The sequence below is a fragment of the Dipteris shenzhenensis genome, chromosome 29 (assembly GCF_047967505.1).
Source record: "Dipteris shenzhenensis isolate YYH24624 ecotype China chromosome 29, Dip_SZ_1.0, whole genome shotgun sequence".
NCBI classification, from domain to species: Eukaryota; Viridiplantae; Streptophyta; class Polypodiopsida; order Gleicheniales; family Dipteridaceae; genus Dipteris; species Dipteris shenzhenensis.
In genome coordinates, this window is record NC_141624.1 from 35,492,830 (window position 1) to 35,513,845 (window position 21,016).

The following is a 21,016-nucleotide window of genomic DNA, read 5'->3' on the forward strand; positions in this document are numbered from 1 at the left end:
TATGGGTTCCCATTTTATCTCATTTTTTTCAGTCTCATAGACTTTCCAGTCTTTCATAGACTGAAAAAACCATTGTATCTCGTTTCTTTCAGTCTGGTAGATGATCATATGAAATGTGTTCTTTCACTATCATCTTTTATTAGATGTCTTTTTAATTTTGTTTCAAAAGCTTTAGCTGATGGCTTTATCCAGGGATAAATTTGTAGTTTGGTAGGTGTCATGTGCATGGATTGGTATCTGACTTGTACTAGGTACACAAGACTAGCTCAGGTAGCCTGGGGAGGCTTAGAGCTAGGCAGGCTTGATTCTCGGGTTGAGTGGCAAGGGTATGAACCAGTTAGAGGTCTTCGCTATTTTTGGCGCTTGGTGCCCGAGTCCATATAAGGGGCCCAGGGGTTCAGTTCTCGGTGTGCCTATGGGAGCAAGTTTGGTTCCCAGGTGCTAGGTCTGATCCTGGATTGAGTCGCGGATGCGCGCCTGCATCTTAGCGTAGCCCAAGGTCCAGTGGCAGATCCCAGGCTTCACAGCATCACCTGGTGGTATGGGACACCAGGTTGGTTTGGATCTGATTGGGAGTTTGTGCCAGTAGCTCAGCTCGTGGCTCGGAGGGGACATCTCCTGATTCGAGATCACATCCCGTAGATGTCATGGTTGGGTGGTGAGCAGCCTGCTCAGTTCTCACATTGTGCATGTTTGTTTTGCAGATCAGAGGGTTTTAGGAGTGCTGGGACGTGTCAGTTGGTATCAGAGCCAGCTCCTGAGGTAGGAATTTCTGATGTGAATACTTAGACGATTTCTTCCTCCAGGTATGCCCTAAAATTTGAAATTTGCTGCTGCAAATTCTAGTTGGTTCATGGGTTATCTGGAGTGGTCAGGATGTAGGGAAAAGGTAGGAGAAAGAGAGAGAGTGATTCGAATTTGCTGAAGGGCTTAGGTAAGAGAGGGATGAGCGTCGCTGGGAGAGAGCGAAGGTGCAGGTAGGAGAGGCGATAGAGGAGCTGAGTGGCAGGCGTGCAGATCGTGGCTGGTCAGGACTGCGTGGGGGTAGAGAACGCAGAGGCATGGGGTTGTGTGGTGCGCCATGGCTGGAAGGAGTTTCGGCCAGGGCAGGGTGATCCGCAAGGGGCTAGAATAGGGTGCGGCTACTCAGTGGGAGGTGATGCTTTTTTCGAAAAAGCACCACCCTCCAAAGTTGGGAGGGTGAGCTTTCCTAGGAAGCAGGGCTTCCTAGATTAGCCACCCTATTTCCTATATAGCTTGGCAAGGTCTCAAGCTCAGCCATAGCTTTGTGCGAGAAGCCCACCTTGCCTATCGTTGTTGATTGCGCCATCAGGATTCCGTACATCCGCATCAGGCTGCCATACAACCCACGCCAGCTGCCGTACACTTGCGTCAGCAACCGTACGGACTGCGTCAGCATCCGTACAGATTGCGTCAGCAACCGTACAGTCCACGTCAGCATCCGTACTGTTTGCGTCAATTGTACAGCCAGAAGGGGGATTCCGTACAGTAAGGATTGTTGCAGAATTCCGTACACTACAGCCTGCAGCGAATTCAGCAAGAGGAAGACTCCGGGTTTATTGCACCCGCTGCTCGCCAGTTTCCAGCATCTTCTTTCGTCAGCATCTCTTGGGACGATTCTTCTCTGCTCCACTCTCCTTTCAGCTTCGATTCCCTCAGTTATTTCTCTCAGTTTATATTCATTCAAATCAGATTTTAGATATGTCTAATTCTGCAAATCCTGAGTTCACCATGGGAGATCAGGGTTTGGATTACACTCTTGTGGGAGAGGAAGACCAGGGTCTTTATGACGATCTGATTCCAAAGAAGGCCTTCAGTGAATTCACCACTGCTCTGGATGGAAAATTCGAGCAGGTTAATGCGAATCAAACGGGGTTGACACAGCAACTCCAAGGGATTCAGGCGACTCTCACCCTTTTGGCTAGCACTGTGCAGGCACTCATGCATGTGGATGCCATGGCTTCAGTGCTAGGCCCGAACATAACTCTAGACCCTTTTCCGGGAGATCAAAAGTCTCGAACTAAGGAGGTGGTTGACACTTGGTTACACAAGTGGCAGGTACACTTCCAGTTCCACCCCTACCTAGATGAAAAGAAAATACAGCTTGCAGCCGATTTCATGTCAGGAAAGGCGTTGCTATGGTGGAAGGAACTCCAACCTAAGCCGGATACATGGATAGATTTCGAAGGGGTCTTCAGGAAGGAGTTCCTGAAGAAGGAGGACGATTATGATATCGTTGGCAAGCTTAAAGCCCTCGATATGTCAAAGCTGAACTTGTCATTTGAAGTTTATCTTCAAAGGTTTCGGGATCTGCAGACCAGGGCCACAGAGATGGATCCAGTGACCTTGTTAGGTTTCTTTGTGGATGGTTTGCCAAATTCGTACAAGTTGCAAATCAAGAACAACAAATGTACAACGTTGCAAGAGGCCATGAATTACGCACGTATTTATGATGATACAATGGCCGGTGCAAAAGCAACTACAGTTTCCGACACAAGTGGAAAGAACAAACAAAAGTTCTTTCAGCCTACGTTTGGTACTGGGGAGACGAAGTCTACGGACAACGCCTCCAAGAAAAACTTGACTCAGGCAAAGAATGGTCGAGCCCGTTTCCTTCACACATTGAAGCTAAAGAAGGAAGGACGTTGCTTCTATTGCGAGGAGCGGGGCCACACCAAGAATGAATGTCCAAAGCGCAAGAATCAAAAGTTAGTGCTTGGACCGAAGCTCCAGGTGGGTCCAGATACCAAATCCAAGAAAGCGAACCACGTTTCGATGACAGGTATTTCTGTAAATGTCATTACCTGCCCACTTTCTTGTAATTGCACTTTCAATACTTCGTTGTTTGGTTTCCATGATCTTTTCTGAGTTTATGGAGAAGTTATGGACCAACAGGTTCACATTCTCTTTGATCCGGGCAGCTCTCACAACTTTGTTAATTACAAATTTGTGCAGAAGATGGGGCTGTCCACAATACCTAGCGATCACACCTATGAGGTGCAGCTTCCAGCTGGGAAGTAGTTTTGGGATCGCAAGGTTGAAGCGCTTCCTATCCGGATTCAAGCTTACACAGGGGCTCTCACGTGTTATGTTATGCACCTAGAGCATGTAGACTTGTTAATCGGAATAGAGTGGTTTAAAACCCACAATATTCAGATTGGATGGACGGAGCATACACTTTCTTTTGTAGATAAGGACACCCAATTTTGTATTCAATGTGATAAAATTCCCTCTTCTCAGGGACCTATTGTATCTACGATGCAGCTTCAGAATATATTAAACACTTCTCATTATGATGTCTATCAGTGTGTTTTGATTCCGCTTTCTTCATTTGTTGTCTCTGTAATTAACAAGAATGATTTAAGTGTGTTTGAACACCGTGAATTGAGAATGTTGTTAGATAGTCTTAAGGATGTATTCCCTGCTCAACTGCCGGAAGGTTTACCTCCAGAACGGGCAGTAGATCATTGCATAGACTTAGTCCCAGGGGCTCAACCTATTAGTGTACCACCTTATAGGATGAGCCAGCTAGAGGAGGATGAGTTAGCTACCCAGCTACAGGATTACCTTATACGCCCAAGTAAATCACCTTGGGGTGCACTTGTCCTCTTAAGAAAGAAGAAAGATTCTACATGGAGAATGTGTATAGATTATAAACGATTAAATAAAGTGACAATTAAGAATCGGTACCCTCTACCTCGTTCCGATGATTTGATAGACCGTTTGGCCGGAGCGAAGTATTTCACTAAGATTGATTTGCGTACGGGTTATCACCAAATCCGTATCTATGCTAAACACATAGATAGAACCGCATTCTAAACTAGGTATGGTCATTACGAGTTTCTTGTATTACCTTTTGGTTTGACCAATGCTCCTACCACCTTTCAGCAGATGATGAACGATTTGTTTCGGGATTATCTGGGCAAATTTGTTGTAGTGTTCTTAGATGACATCTTGGCATATAGTCGAACGCTTGAAGATCACATAGGACACCTCCGGATTGTCTTAGTTATTCTAAGACAACATAAGCTCTATGCCAAGATGAGTAAATGTGACTTCTTTATGAAGGAGATCATTTACTTAAGACACAAGATTTCTTCTGAAGGTATTAGCATTGATCTGGATCGTATCCAGAAGGTTTTAGAATGGCCTATTCCTCAAACTGTGAAACAACTTCATTCTTTCCTAGGATTTACGGTATTTCTACGGAAGTCTGTGCGTGATTATTCACATATCACGGCACCCCTGACAAACATATTGAAAGGTCGTGGACGCAGATCTATCCAGCCGATCTCTTGGAATGATGCATTGAACAAGGCTTTTGAAACCTTGAAGTTTTCTATCAAGGAAGCACCCGTTCTTACATTACCCGATCCTACCCGCCCTTATGTTTTAGAGGCCGATGCGAGTGATTATGCGATTGGGACAGCTTTGTTCCAAGAGGGCAGACCTGTAGCTTTCGAGAGTAAGAAGCTAGACGACACCCAATATCATTGGCCCACACTCGAGAAGGAACTTTATGCTGTAGTGTATGCTCTTAAGGTTTGGAGACACTACTTGTATGGTTCAAAGTTCCTTGTATTGACTGGGTTCAGTTCTCGGTGTGCCGATGGGAGCAAGTTTCGTTCCTAGGTGCTAGGCCTGATCCTGGATTGAGTCGCGGACGTGCGCTTGCATCTTAGCGTAGCCCAAGGCCCAGTGGCAGATCCCAGGCTTCACAGCGCCACCTGGTGGTATGGGACACCAGGCTGGTTTGGATCTGATTGGGAGTTCGTGCTCGTAGCTCATCTCGTGGCTCGGAGGGGACATCTCCTGATTCGGGATCACATCCCGTAGATGTCATGGTTGGGTGATGAGCAGCCTGCTCAGTTCTCATGTTGTGCGTGTTTGTTTTGCAGATCAGAGGTTTCAGGAGTGCTAAGACGTGTCAGTAGGATTGCATTATCGATAAGACACAGCGCAAAGGGATTCTAGCTTTGCGTTTACGTGCTAGGTTTGAGAGTCTTATATCCCCTAGGTCAATTATGTACGATTCCCTTAAGTTCAACTCCATCTTGGCTATGCTTCTTTCACTCTCATTTCCTCAATCTTCTTCTCCTACATGTCAGCATCTGCATAGATGTTGGACATCAAGACATATGCTGCAGCATCCTTTTCATCCAATCGCACCGCGTTTTCAAAGGCCCGTCTTCCAAGCTCCACATTACCCTGTTTGCAACAAGCACCCAACACTGCATGCCACTCCACAAGACCAGGACGGCAAGGCATCTTCTCCACCATTGCTACAGCCTCGTCTACTTGGCCCACACGACCAAGAAGATCCACCATACATGTGTAGTGCTCAATAGTTGGATTGATGCAATACTCTTTGCTCATCACTTCAAAGTACTTCTGGCCTTTATCCACTAGACCTGCATGATTACAGACAGTCAGGGCACCAAGGAATGTGACCTCATCCGGCTTTATGTCTTCTCCTGTCATGCTCTCAAGCATATGAAAAACGATTTCACTTTCTCCTACTTGGGCATACCCTGAAATTAATGCACTCCAAGAGACTACATCTCGAACTGGAAGCTTGTCAAATACTTCTTGTGCTTTTGCAAGCCAGCCACAATTGGCATACATATCAACCAAGGTGTTGCCAAGAAAAGGATCACTTTCCAACCCCTTTGTGGCAATCTCCGCATGTATTTGTTGGCCCTTCTCTATGGCTCCTACACTACCACATGCTTTCAAGCTGCAAACAAGAGTGACAGCATCTGGAGACACCCCCTCCAGTTGCATCTGTTCGAAACATTTCAGCGCTTCCCCACCAAGCCCCTGTTGGGCATATCCTGCAATGAGTGCATTCCAAGAGACGATATCTGGAACCAAAACAGTGGTAAACACTTCCTGAGCTTCTGCAAGGGAGCCACATTTGGCATACATATCGACCAAGGTGGCTGCGATAAAAGAATCCCTTTCCAACCCCTTTCTGGCAATCTCAGCATATATTTGTTGGCCCTTGTCTATGGCACCAGCATTCCCACAACCTGTCAAGCAGCAAGCAAATGTGACAGCATTCGGAGACACACCCTCCTGTTGCATCTGTTCAAAACAGTTCAGGGCTTCCTCAGCAAGCCCATGTTCGGCATATCCTGTGATTAGTGCACTCCATACGACTACATCTCGAATTGGAAGATTGTCAAACATTTCCTGTGCCTCTGCAAGCGAACCACACTTGGCATACATATCCACCAAGGTGTTGCCAACAAAAGGATCACCTTCAAATCCCTTTCTGAAAATTTCAACATGTATTGCTCGACCCATTTCTAGGGCTCCTACGCTGGCACAAGCTTTCAAGCTCGAAACAAACGTGACAGCATCTGGAGACACCCCCTTCAGTTGCATCTGTCTAAAACACTTCAGCCCTTCCTCACCAAACCCATGTTGGGCATACCCTGCAATTAGTGCACTCCAAGAAACTACATCTTGAACTGGAAGCTTGTCAAATACTTCACGTGCTTTTAGAAGCCAGCCATATGTGGCATACATACCAACCAAGGTAGCGCCAAGAAAAAAATCACTTTCCAACCCCTTTCTAGCAATCTCCTCATGTATTTCTTGGCCCTTGTGTATGGCTCCTACGATACTACAAGCTTTTAAGCTGCAGACAAACGTACCAGCATCTGGAGATACCCCTTCCAGTTGCATCTGCTCAAAACAGTTCATTGCTTCCTCACCAAGCCCGTGTTTGGCATACCCTGCAATTAGTGCATTCCAAGAGACTACAGTTTGAACTGGAAGCTTGGCAAACACTTCCTGTGCTTTTGCAAGCGAGCCACATTTGGCATACATATCGACCAAGGTGTTGCCAATAAAAGGATCCCTTTCCAATCGTTTCCTAGCAATCACTGCATGTATTTCTTCGCCCTTGCCTATGACTCCTATGCTGGTACAAGCTTTCAAACTGCAAACAAACGTCACAGTATCTGGAGACACTCCCTCCAATTGCATCTGTTGAAAACAGGTCAGCGCTTCCTCACCAAGCCCCTTTTGAGCATATCCAGCGATCAGAGCACTCCAGGAGACCACATCTCGAACTGGAAGCTTGTCAAACACTTCCTGTGCTTTTGCTAGCAAGCCCCATTTTGCATACATATCGACCAAGGTGGTGCCAAGACACTCATCCCGTTCCAAACCAATCCTAGCAATTTGGCCGTGTATTTCTTGGCCTCTTGCTATACCTTTCAGCCTAGTGCAAGCCTTCAGTAGCGCCACAAACGTATGCTTGCTAGGATGTATGCAATCTTCTTGCATTTGGTGGTAAAGGTTGAAAGCGTGCTGGCAATCCCCGCATTCAATATAGCCTGTGATGAGAGAAGTCCAAGAATACTCATTCGGATGATCCAATTTGTTGAAAACCTGCAGGGCATGGTTTATGCTTCCACATTCCACCAGCATTGGGACAAGGTAGTTCCCAAGAGAATCATGGGCTTCCACTCTACTTTTGCACATGTAGGCATACAAGCGCTTGGCATAGGCTAGATTTTTCTCTTTTCTGCACTTCTGCAAGATACATATAAAATTCTCCACTGACGGCAACTGCGGCATTTGTTCTAAAGAAGTGAGTCCCTCCTCCAAACTCAGTATCTTACAACCACTATTGTCCCTCCATTGTCGTGCTTTAGGTAAGTTTACCTGTATTCCAGACCTAACGCTGGCCCTGACACCCTCCACTAAGCCATGGTCTTCACAGTTGGACGGGACCTGACCAGTAGATGCTATGGCCCTGTTCATTCTTTTACTTTCGGCCTCCTTGTATCGAAAATGTCCTTAACCCAATCTCGATTGAACGAGCCGTTATCCATGGTCATTTTGTGTACAGCCCTTGGGTCTAACACTCATATTGACTCGTCAAACTAGTATTTCTACAGCTGTGACTGTGCAAATAATTTTGTGGAAACATTGCCGTAAGCGATCTGTCCTTAACCTACCTACGAAGCATGACCACGACGGAAACCTATTGCAATAAGGGTGTCGGTGGACGAGGTGGTACCGGAAGTCAAATTTGTGGAGGTGGGTCGGCTCCACCAAAGATTTCAGATCAGAGAATCAGGGTGCTGTTGACGATGACTCCACATTATGTAGCCCTCTGAGGAGTTGCAAAGTACAGGGGGAGGAGACCTTCCATCTCGGTGTCCTTGAAAAGATTAATTTGCAATTGCTTCTTGTAAAACTAGTTCTAATTGCGTCCTGTCATCGGGATGAGGAGTGCCCAACACTAGTTCTAATTCTCTCTCTTTTAGAACTAGTTCTAATTGCACTGCATTTACACACACCTTATATATTATATTATATATTACAGATTGCAAACCACATTATATATTATATATTATATATTACAGATTGATGGTCTGCAGAGAAATGTTTCTGAACAAGACAGCACTTGATGTGCTCGACAGCAGTGCCTTCATTATTTCAATGTTTTAAGTTTTAATGGAGCGTTGGAGTATTATTATATTTTTATGGTATATGTTGATAGGATAACAAGTGAGTACAAGTACTTGTGAGCACTGCCTTCAGTTCTACCAGATGCAAACGACTGTCAAGATGAATGGACGATGCAACCGCTTGCAAATGCAAATAGATTTGCAAAGTCTCTATGTGTATGTGTGTGTGTGTGAGTGAGTGAGTGAGAGAGAGAGAGAGAGAGAGAGAGAGAGAGAGAGAGAGAGAGAATTCCTAAAAAAAGAAAGTGTGTGTGAGTGAGTGAGGGTGTGTGAGAGAGAGAGAGAACCAAAATAGAAGGGGGCCACTTGGCAACAAAGTGTGTGGGACACTTTTTAACAAAAATGTAACTAGAGCGCTACCTGGAAGGCAGTGCTAACAAATCACAAAACTTGCTTTGGGGTTTCAAAATTTTGAATTACCCATCACAGGCATATTTTTTAGCTGAAATATAGCTAAATTGCAAATTTTACAAAATTAAGAAAATATTTTTATAGGTGAAAATGAAAATGTTGCAGGTTGATTGTATAGAGTTTGCAGGTTTTCTCTGAACACTGGTCTGCACGAATGATCCATTTACATACATACGTATGTGACTAGTAACCAAACTACAACATTGCAAAAGTTGTTTTAAAATTGGTTGTTAACGGGCTGTGAATTAGCCATGAAGGGTCATAAGGGTTCCACTACCTTGCTAGGAAAACATGCTCAAGGTGGGATATCATCCGGTCAGTAGACAATTTTGGAAAAGGAAGAATTGGTATGACACACATACTTTTTATTGGCAATTTTGGAACCACTAGATATGAATATGAGGAGTTGGATTTTGCTAGTAATGATTCTAATTGGAGGGGACTTGACTTTGGGTATCCTTGAACTTATCTTGACTTTAATAAATACGTTAATCTTTTGTTTAATTTAAGATTTGATTTGTTAACTACAACTAGAGATACCTAAGTAACTTTGCATTCATAATAGTTCCATTAGTCAAGAACTAGACATATGTCTGATCTACCCATACTAGTAAGCTTGTTCTAATTTTCTAAGGAAAATAGGACCTTCGCTTGTGATTACATTAAAGATACAACGGGTAATGTCATGAAAATTTTGTTTTCTAAGATATTGGGCTCTCTATTAGAGCTCATTCGATTTGTTAACATGATGTGCATCCTCTAGGGTTGATGGGATTTTTAAAACTATATCCTTAATGTTATGAAAGTAATAACGACTATAGGACACTTCTAAAACTTGTCTACCTCACTCAAGTTTTGTTAAATTATAACTTATATCTTGGTGGGATGGTGACAAGTGAGTTGGCCTATATACAATAATTAGATGACATATGAAGAACAATGTTGCAAGTTTTTAAAATTTCGTAGTAGTTGACATCCCCTAAAAAACTCCCTAATTTTGGGAAAAGTTTCTTCTAGACATAGTCCACATTAAATATGCACTTAGATAAATAGTCTAGTCCCAAACATTTTTTGTTCGAATCCAAGTAGTGGTAAGAATTGGTATGGCAACTATTTTCTAGGACAAGATACTTGAAAATATTCCTTTACAATTGCCTTAGCATAGATGTGCTGGTTTTAAATGAATATTTAAATAAAATATTAAACTGCTATGTTTTGTCAACCCCCTCGAAAACACTAGCATTAATAATAAAACATAACCTCTTTTTTTAATAGTAATTTGGTCTTTGAAAGGCGAACCTTATTCAATGATTAGATACGTTACAATTATCTTGAATATGTTTATTTATGTAAGATTTTGCAGCTAATATGCCATGATATCCATTGTCCTGACATAGCAAAGACACACACAGACACATGCGTTCGTACACATATATTCGCATAGATGGTGCACAACAAATATAATTGCTCAATAAAAATTGATGAAGGCAATTGTGGGCATAAAAGAATAATTGAACAGAATAAGGATAGGTTATTAAGAACATATTTGTGCCCCATTACATGTTATACCTTATAGTCTAATATGTTAATCACTCAAGCAATTAAGATAAAACATTTAATATCCTTACCTTTTTTGAAGGACTAATTTATTGTGTTATTTATAGCCTAAAAGAGCCACTTGTAATGACATTATTGCTTACACCATAAGATTGACATGAAGAAATGAGAACCTTGCCCATATGTTCTACATTGATAAAGATCCAAGTTATGACACATGGAGTAATCGTGCAATGTATAATTATGCACACCAAAAAAAGGTGATGTTCTTGGGTTGTCATGGATCCCATCATCAACATAAAAAATGACTTGTTCAAATGGGAAATCAATGATACGGATGTGGCAATAGATATGCTATGCAGTTGGTCATTTAAGGTGCCACTACTATATATATAATGAGTAAATGGTGCCAAAATTGATGTTGTACTACTTTTACCCTTACACATTTGCTTTGTAATTCTCCATTCATTGGATCAACTATTGGAGCTCAACCTACTTATCATATTTCTTGCATCCAACCAAACTATTAGCCTTAGTGATCTTGGAATGCCTCAATTGGTATGATGAATTGCTTATTGAGAACAAGGCCTGATATGCAAGTGTTTGGATTGGACTAGTATTAACAAGCATTCAACCATAGTTGGCATGATAAAGTTCATGACACTAGCAAGCCAAATTATACAATTTTAACAGAATTTTGAATTGCACTAGTATTAACAACCATTCAACCATAGTTGCCACAACCATAGCAAGCCAAATTATATAACTTTAACATAATTTTGAACTACACTAGTATTAACAACCATTCAACCGTAGTTGCCACAACTTGCTTCATGATATTGGCAAGCAAGTGTCAAACTTAACAAGTATTAGATGATAGTTGGTACAACTTGCTTCATGATACTAGCAAGCCAATCTACAATTCCTAAACCAAATTTGGATTGTTTTTATGTTTAAAACATGGCCAATCCCAATGAGCAGGCTACATCTGATAATTGAATGCTTATGCTCTTTATGTTTATATGGCAATGGACATGAGCTTTACACAAATGCTAGTATATGAGGTGGGGACTAATGTCGCATCTCTCTTACTTATGTTGAGAGTGTTTCACTTGTTTCTTTCTTGTTTTCTCAATGGCTCTATGCCTTTGCTCTAAGGACTTGTCCTCTTGTCCTATGCATATTGATATAAATAAATATTTAAGCTTGAGAGAGGAGATCACCCTTAACCATGTTTGCATTGCCATCATCTCCCATTCTACATTGAGATCATGTTGCTTCTAGTCACTACAATAGCCCCTCTTACATATGATATGTATAGTCACTACCATATCATTATCTATATTTTAACCATAGCTCTCTTTTATTGGATACACAAGCATGATCGATGGTAATCCCTTGGCATCATCTACCTTAACAAGAACTTATATTGAGTGATTTGTTCTACAATTAGTTTCATTTTGTAATTAGCTTGGTACTTGCTTTACTAGACACGTTTGTATGATGATAATGCACAAAACATAAAAAACATGAGGTTATTTATGTCTAATGACCATGTCCCAATGTGATGGCCAATGTTTGCGCGAGAAAGAGGTCCTTGTGGAGGAGAACACCATATGTTGAATAAAAACTCGTAGAGGTAGAAGTAGCTTCAAACTCCATTAAAGCTTGACCATCTCTTCCATCTAGTTCTCCAAACACTCAACTACAACCACCAACTTTTCACTAAAAAGATTGAGATTATCTTGTCCCAATATGATCAACCAATGCCAAACATTGAAAGCCAAGTGCATGAGCAACATCCTAGGAGGATCACAATTCTCAGCTAACTCCTTTACATCTAGCATCTGCAGATTTTGGTGAAAAAAAGTTGATGGGAACATAGTCAAGATTGGCTAAGAAGTGCCTAGCAATGGGTTAAAGTACCCCAACTCTTGCAAGTCCATGAGTTAACCTGCCACACAATTTTGCTTTAGATGGGCCGTTTTCACAAACTTATGAGTATATGTGTCTCGTTATTTTGCACTTGACTACTCACAAAGCATGTAAAGCTTAGCTCATTTGTTTCCAAAGCTAAGCCAATCAATAAGGCACTTCATTTTTTAGTAATAAGGAACTAAACAAATGCAAAGTCAAATAACTAGATACCTTCACCAAAACCAGACAATTTAGGATAACAAGTTTGATGGATTAATCAATAACTGCAAGGGGCCACAAAAATATGAACTCCATAGTTTCATCATATTGTTCAAGTTTTTTGGCGACATTTGCACACAACAAAATTGCTTATTTATATTTTTCACACTCCATAAATGCTCTTATATAAACAAAAAAAAGTAGAACAGGGAAAAGATGCTTTAATTTCACAACAAAGACACATGTTTTTAGGAAAAGATTGCAAGCTTTATAAGCCAACCTCATGCCCTCAAGTGGGGACATGAGAAGATAGATCAATGTGAGAAACTACCTAGAGTTTTATGCTCTTATGAAAAAGCCTACATAGATTCCATGAGGATTGATTACCTCTAAAGACACATCATCAGACAATGTAAAAGAGGAAGAATCTTAAGCACTATGCATTGTATGCAGCTCCAATATGGTCACTTAATAATGTACAAAATAGATGATGTCTACTCATTTGCATAGATTTTCTAAGGTTTACTAGGTTAAGTGAAAGGAGGAGAGGGTTGGGTGGGACACCTACAAGAACTTACATCTAGATCAAGGAGGATTAAGTGCTAGACCAAAGGTTGTCTCAAGCCAACCATATGACTAGTTAAGTAGGTTGGCCTGGTTGGCTAGAAGGGGACTTTGTAGTCTTTTATAGGAAGTTGTTATAAGGAGATTTGAATGCGCAACAAAAAACCATTAAATCAATAGATCGTATTAGCTACTAAGGTAAGCAAACCTCCCCCCTGCAGGGCTCTCTCTCTCTCTCCCTCCCTCTCTCTCTCTCTCTCTCTCTCTCTCTCTCTCTCTCTCTCTCTCTCTCTTTCTCACTCACACACACACACACACACACACACACACGCACTTCAGGATGCTTGTGATCTTGGAGTTATCGATATTTGGGTAATCCATACAAACATTACTAGCTTTGACCTCGTGTCATTGAGAGGACTACAATGAAAAGGTTTGGATCACTAATTGGAGCTTAGGATTCTTTATATTTGTTAAGCTTATGTGTTGAAAGTACCATGCCTCACGTTCACCCTCCTTTAATTGATGAATTTGGAGGTATGGGCTCTTGAAGTTTTCTAAAGTGTGAACGGGGATCATTGTAATTTGGAGGCTTTATACTAATATGATTGGCCATTGTAGCCCTGGGAGTTTATTATTGCTGTACCACTATACACTACCCAATGAGCCACTTATCTTGAATAATATATACTGCCCAACAAACCACATATCTTTGAATGGGCTCTAATACTATAGAATGCAATAAGACCTTGTACATGAGGGGATTATTTAATATGCATCCTAATTCACCAATGGAGTTGGTATTTCCTAGCTTTTTAATTTCTTGAGGAATACATGATTTTTTGGAAGAGAATCCTATGTATAAGGATAGATCATTAAGAATGTCTAAGGACATATAGTACATGGGATATGTAAGCCTTCCTTGGCCATTTAAAACGTGGTCTAGGGACCACATTTCCCATTAGGAATTGTATCCATCAAGGGCAGATGATGGAGGCTTGCTTTGAAGACCTTATAAAACGTGGTCTAGGGACCACATTTCCCGTTAGGAATTGTATCTATCAAGGGAAGATGATGGAGGCTTGCTTTAAAGACCTTATCAAACGTGGTCTAGGGACCACATTTCCCATTAGGAATTGTATCCATCAAGGGAAGATGATGGAGGCTTGCTTTGAAGACCTTAGACCCTTTGTTATGGAAGGACTCTTTGTACTTGAGGAGTTACTCTTTTACCAACGTCTTCTATTGGGAAATTGAAGGCATGGGGATGTACATCTTCCCCTCCCTTCCAACCACGAACTTTGCATTTCGTGAGCAAGGATCTTTGCTTAGAAGAGTTGAGGAGCTCCACATTTTTGGTCAACCATGCTGGGACTCTTGACTCGACTGTAAGAAGGGTTGCACCAAAACGTATAGACATCGCACCACAGGTCTATCCCACTTCCTTCTCCCACAACGTATCACTTGTTTTACAACTGCTTCTATTTCGCGATATGCACAAGGTGTTAAGGACTTGAATGTGATTTTGTGATGTAAGGAATAGGGGGATCGAGTCTCCTCTTTGTAGACTATGAACATATAGTTCTATGTCTATGGTTTGAGTCTCTCCCATGAGCATAGAGTTCTATAGCTATGGCTTTCCTCTGATAATCTCTACAGGGAGGTCGATATACTTGAGTCGATGGGAGCTTGAGCCGACTGAAAAACTCGAGGTATGATGGCCTGTGAGCTTCAGCAAGCTGGATGTGCCTTCTCATATTTGCAATGACGACTGTTGTCAGATTCGGTCAAGAATCTATTACATTCCTTCTGATCACATTTAGGGAGCCTTGTGATACTTCAGACGAGGGCACTTGTCTAGATTTTATAGCTCGAAATAGTAGAGAGACCACAAGACCAGGCAAGCTCTCAGAATGCACGCAGTTGTGGCGGTGGATATCAAGTATTGTGGTGGATCTCGGTGTTTTACGAAGAGAGCTTTCGGTGTTTTTTAGATGGTAGGTCCTTGCCGTGGAAATAATCACGTATGAAGTAACTGGCATTGCACTCCCTGGATACACTTACAGAAGGTTCACTGTGGCTATGGCGCTATATTAGTGGAGTAGCTCTTTTTGTTCCATCGTGAGGATTGTTCGCAACTCACCAATTGTCTGGCTGACTATTGAAAGCACGAAAGCATCGAAAGGTGGCATGCATATCGGAATATCTCTGGAGAACAGAGTAGCTCTACTATGCATGATTGGTGATTGTGGCTGGATAGAGGAGCCTAATGAATAGAGAGTTGCTCTTGATTGACTCACGATTGGCTCACAGCAGTAGCCTACATTACAGAATGCTCGTCTCTCTATGCTCGCCTACTTCACAGCAACCTCCTTTGGAGCAAAACTGTTTCCTCCTGATTGTTTTTAATATACCACGCTCATGCGACTCCTCCACTAGGATAGAAATTGCGAAGGGAGTTGTATCAACTTCCGGCACTCACACTGACTGTGAACACCCACACCAGATTTTTACTCCTGTAGCTCGAGGCATATTTTTACTCCTGAGTGCGTGACCCGCTCCATGATCATCCCTACCTCTACTTAGAGAGATTACGCTCAAAGATCGTACCTACTTCTACTTCGAGTGTTTATACACTACGGATGTTTATCCTTGCGAGACTGGCAATCAGCTAGAGTTGGATGATTTCCACGCTCCAGTCATAGTTGCATGAATAAGCTTTTCCTTTCTTTGCTTTATACTATCCTCCTAACCTTGGAATATTAATACTGGCTTCTAATTCATTCGGATTGGGAGAATATTTTATGGTGACAGTGTCGAAGAAAGGTATAAGTATAGTGAGCTATATGTGGATTTTTTGGCCGTGGGAATTCCCTTGGGCTTGGTTGGAGTATTCAAATTTATGGTTTACTTGAGTTTCCCACTTATTACTTGGATTTCACTAACATTTTATATGCATTTCTTCATATCTTTAATTGCCCACCTCTGATTACTATTGAATAGTAAAATGCCAAGATTTGATTATGTTAATCTAGATCAAGTGACACGGATAACAACTGTGTACCGACATTGAAGCCTGCAGTCCCACAATTCACAGTGTGCATGTTCTAATGTGCTCTATTTGTGGATGGATGCAAGTGAGCCAGCATACCTCTCCATCAGGTTTGCATTAGAAAATCTAAGGCATGAAGACACGATGTTGGCAACTTCGAGAAGCACTCTACAACGGATTTTCTCCAAGTATTGTTAAATATAATTGAACTCTTTGTTGGAGACTAGTCATCAGTATCATGGTACTTTTTGCAATGTACTGATATAAATGTGAGTATGATAATTGACTCCCACTTTGACACCTTGTTAAGAGGAATGGTATGATATGGATTATTCTCACTTATGAGGTATTGAGGTTGGTTATTAACGGACTATTCTCACTAGTTGTTTGAAAAGGGCAATAGTAGATGTTTGTAATTGATTTACTTTGACATTGAAAACTGGTCTAGTAGTATAACAGGATAGATGTTTGATAGGTTGAAACACACACTGGTATATCCATTGTAAGATAAGAAAAATCTTACGACTGATGGCTATACTTGGATTGACTTGTTTCGACTGATTGAAGTTTCAAGACTGATTGTGGCACAAGGATTATGGGACCAACCCCTCCCCTTAGTTGCTACTCCGTGATGTTTGGACCAACATCAAGTTATTGGACGCATCCATTGCCCATGATATGGAAGATTTACAAGGAGATGCAATTCCTCTTCACATATTTGATATTCATAAGAAGTCTCCATTTGGTGGAGGTGAGTCGGCTTACCTCTCCATCAGATTTACATTGAAAATTCTAAGGCAGAAAGATAGTGTTGGCATCTTCGAAGCATACTCTACAGCGGATTATCTTCAAGTACTAGTAAATATGATTGAACATTCTATTGAAGACTAGCCATCAATATTGTTGTACTTTTTGCAATGTTCTGATATGAATGTGAGTATAAAAATTGACTTTCACTTTGTAACTTTGTGAGAAGGAACGATATGATATGAATTATTCTCACTTAGGTAGTATTAAGAGAGTGGTTAACAGTGGATTACTCTCAGTAAGTGTTTGAGAAAGGCAAGAGTGGATGTTTGCAATTGATTTATTTTGACATCGAAAACTAGTCTAGTACTGTAGTAGGATAGTTGTTTGATAGGCAAAACAGACACAATCCTTTTACCCCTTTTGCGTTCGTGCAATTAACTTTTATACCTTTCAAACCTCTTGAAAAAACCCCACTTTTTACCACCTTATCATCGGCCTCTCTTGTAGCCCCTCTCTCTATTTTAAACCCCCCTAATTTCCCTCTCTCCCTATGTTTTCCTAATTTTTTTAATGCTCCTTAATTTTTCCTAATTTCTCTAATTTTTACTTTTTCAAAATGTTTTTCTAATTTTCCCTAATCTTCCCTAATGTACCTAATTTCCCCTAATTCTTCTAATTTCCCTCTTATTTTTCTAATTTCTCTTTATTTTTTCCTATTTTCTTCTCTCCCTAATCTCTCTCACTCTCTCTAAATTTCCCCCTGTTTCTCTATGTTCCCTATTTTCTTCTCTCACTAATCTCTCCTCTCTCTATCACTCTAACTTTCACTAAGTTCCCTAACTTTAACTTCTCCTCTCCCTAATTTTCTCTTAAGTCTTGATGTTCTCCTATTTTCCCCTATTTGCCCTAATTTTCTTAAATTTTTTCCTAATTTCCTAAATTTTCCTAATTGTTCCCTATTCCTTCCTATTTTCCCTATTTTTTTTTCTAAAATTTTCCTATTTCCCCCCTCATTTTCCCTATTTTTTCTAAATTTCCCTATTTCTTCTACTTTTTTCCTATCATATTCTTGTTCTTTCTAATTTTCCTATTTTCCCATTATTTTTTCCCTAAATTACCCCTATTTACTCCTTAATTATACTCCTAAACAACCTCCCATAACTTTGTTCTTAACTCCCTAACCACCCTCTAGTTTCCCCTAACTATACGCTCTAACCCCCCCGTCCCCGCCATAACCTTGCTCTTGACTCTCTCCTAACCTCGACTACTTAGGTCCCTGATTCTCCTTGCTTATGGCTCCCCCCCGGCTTCGACCCACTGACTTGGCTATTTAAAACCTCCTACGAGCTCTGAGCACCTACTCTATTACTCTAATTATCTGCTCTATATCCTACTAGCCCACCACATGGCTACCACCCAAACTGCTCTACCACATGCGCACAGCCATTTAATATGGCATTCCCGCCCTCAAAATTGAACAACGACCCCCTATGGTTTTCTCTGTGTATCCCACATTGCACATCCCTACTCTGTGCCTTGCTTACACAACCTGGCTCCCCATCTCGCGATCTCTACAAGCATGTCTATATCCACCTGCCACCTCACATGTTGTACTCTGAGGTACCCACTTCCTTGTACTCTCCATTCCTTTCATTCCTCTAAGTGCATTTGTACTAATCCCCCCTCCTTCATTATGTCTCCTTAACCCCACTTTTTTAAATCTCTCTTTAATTTTTAATTAGCCCCCATTTTTTTCTTTAATGCTTTAATTCCCCCATTTTTAATATGTTTCTCTTCATCCCCCCTCTTATGACTATATACTTATTATCTCCCCTATTAATCTTATTGAAATTAAATGCTCACATAGGTTACTTTATTCCCTTTTTTAAAAATCCCCTCTTCTTAATTCTCCTTACAATTACACTTCTAATTCATTATTCTTTACCATTATTCCTTTCCTTTAAAATCTCCCTCCACATCTAAATTTATTTGCATTAACTTCCCCCCTTTTTTCCTCCTATTCCTTTCTAATATTTTGTGTAAATCTCCCTCTATGTTAACCCAATTTGTCTTGCTTTTTTACAAATAACCCCCCTCACTCTTCTTAATCATTATAGCTTTATAAGTGTGTAGTTAAGCGGTAACTTTTATTGTGACCTCGATAACAAGGGAGGGGTGTTTATGACACATGTCCTTCCAACTAAGCTTAAGTTGGTTCTCACCATGTTTTTCTCGTTGGATGGTGGTAGGTATTTAGACTCCCCTCTTCAGTATAAGTGATGCTTGCTTTGGAAGGTGGTTCAATGTTACTATTTCACAAAGAGTTTAACTGGATAGGCAATTCATCTATCTTTCCTATTCCCACACCAGCTGAGGACATGGGAGGTATGTTCATGACCCTAAATGACAGATGGTCATTACAAGACTGCAGGGAAAGATGGCATAAAAGATTTGGTAGACTTTGGATTAAGTAGGTCCCTTAGAAAATGTCATGCCTGGCATGGCGTATACTTCACAAAGTAGTTTGGACTAATGCCAAAGGATTCAAAATTGGCAAGGGGGATGGAAAGTGAAGAAGATGCCCAGGAATGCTAGAGGACACTTTTCATTTGTTTGTTGCTTGTCCACATGCTAGGAAGGTTTGGAAGTATATTCAGATTGAGTGTGGGGAGCCAATCAATGGAAGGCCATACTTTTAGGTGATGCTAACAAAAATAAACAAGAGCTTTGGTTTCTCAAAAGGAAACATGCACTATGGTTTATATGGATCTCTAGGAACAACTTTCAATTTAGTGAAGTTGAAATGTGTACTGATTCCCTTTTTGCTAGATGCTTGACTTCCAAATAAGTGCTTACAATGTTGAACATCCTAGGTTGTGTGCTGAGTTGGATGTCCATAAGAGCAGATGTAACATTGATGATGAACAGGTTAAGCTGCCACCCTATCTTCTCAGAAGACCTCCATCTCAGGAGGGAGCTGGTCATCCAGATGCTTAGTTTAGAGTTGGTAATGGAGCAGCTAAACAGTACCCTACCCCACAATTAGGGCTTAAAGATTTTTCTCCGGACATCTCATTGGATCCTATTTAGGGAGTCCCCATGCAGTTGCTATAGATTCTTCCTCACAGAGACCCGATGCTTCTAGGGAGGAGGCTGAAAAGAGCTTCTCTTTTCATATTCCTTCACATGTTCAAGTGCTTTTCTTGGCAAGCAGGGTCTGTTGTTTTATGTTCATATTATGTTATCAATTTTTGGAAGGATGTATGTCCTGATATGGACCTCTAGAACTCTAAGGATATGAAAGCTGAATATGTAAATATCATATGGTGATAAATATAAACACTTTCCTTTTGTCCACTAAAAAAGTGATGCTTTCTACGACTTATCAAAGCAAAACTTTTTTGTACAATTATGCATTTAGAAAACCTTTTGAAAATTGCCCATCACTTGATTTTTTGTAAGGTTTCACCTACATGTTGTAAAATTTTGTTAAATTACAATAGTCTTTTCTTTTCTGTCCATTACCGAAATTCTTTTCATTTCACTATGAAATGGGGTTTTGGCGAGTCTACACACACACACACACACACGCATGCATGCACGCATGCATGCATGTATAGTATGTGTGCACATGCACACACATGCACATGTCCACACGCATGCACTCACGCACACACACACACGAAACACATGCACACACGTGTGTGCAGATGTGCACGCACAGACACATACACACACGTGTGTGTGTGCGCAGATGTGTGCACGTAGCAAATACACACGCACACACCCAAGCATGTGCATGCGCACACAACACACACCAATGCACATGCACATGTACACACGTGTGCACACATACACACACACGACTAAATTGATGATTATAGGTTTGATAGTTAATGTGAAAAATAGTTACACTTACCCACACACTTTCCCTACTATACATGGATGTGAAGCGACATGTTGTGACACCCACATTTCCTATCCTTACTAGACCTTTTTACATACCATAGTACTAAATCTTAGTTACCTCCTA

General features: G+C 41.1%; 1 protein-coding gene across 1 annotated transcript; it reads right to left on the reverse strand.

The window, feature by feature from the left end:
* Window positions 1-1,274: 1,274 nt before the first annotated feature.
* Window positions 1,275-7,800, reverse strand: LOC147882762 (pentatricopeptide repeat-containing protein At1g06140, mitochondrial-like). Its single transcript, XM_087400496.1, has 10 exons — window positions 7,702-7,800; window positions 7,160-7,569; window positions 6,865-6,970; window positions 6,684-6,714; window positions 6,285-6,461; window positions 6,054-6,224; window positions 5,835-5,963; window positions 5,123-5,735; window positions 1,752-1,849; window positions 1,275-1,543 (listed from the first exon to the last, which is right to left on the reverse strand). Exons 1-10 carry the CDS (start codon window positions 7,798-7,800, stop codon window positions 1,275-1,277), a joined length of 2,103 nt encoding a protein of 700 aa, XP_087256622.1.
* Between the last annotated feature and the right edge of the window lie 13,216 nt (window positions 7,801-21,016).

What these genes read in the sequence shown, in the direction of transcription:
- LOC147882762 (XM_087400496.1), bottom strand. Translation starts at nt 7,800, where the DNA reads ATGAACAGGGCCATAGCATCTACTGGTCAGGTCCCGTCCAACTGTGAA. An exon ending in CTTTTATTGGCAACACCTTG is followed by an intron (nt 6,715 to 6,864) that starts GTCGATATGTAT and finishes TGTTTTGAGCAG; the next exon opens with ATGCAACTGGAAGGGGTATC. An exon ending in ATCTATGCAGATGCTGACAT is followed by an intron (nt 1,850 to 5,122) that starts GTAGGAGAAGAA and finishes CATCCAGAGCAG; the next exon opens with TGGTGAATTCACTGAAGGCC.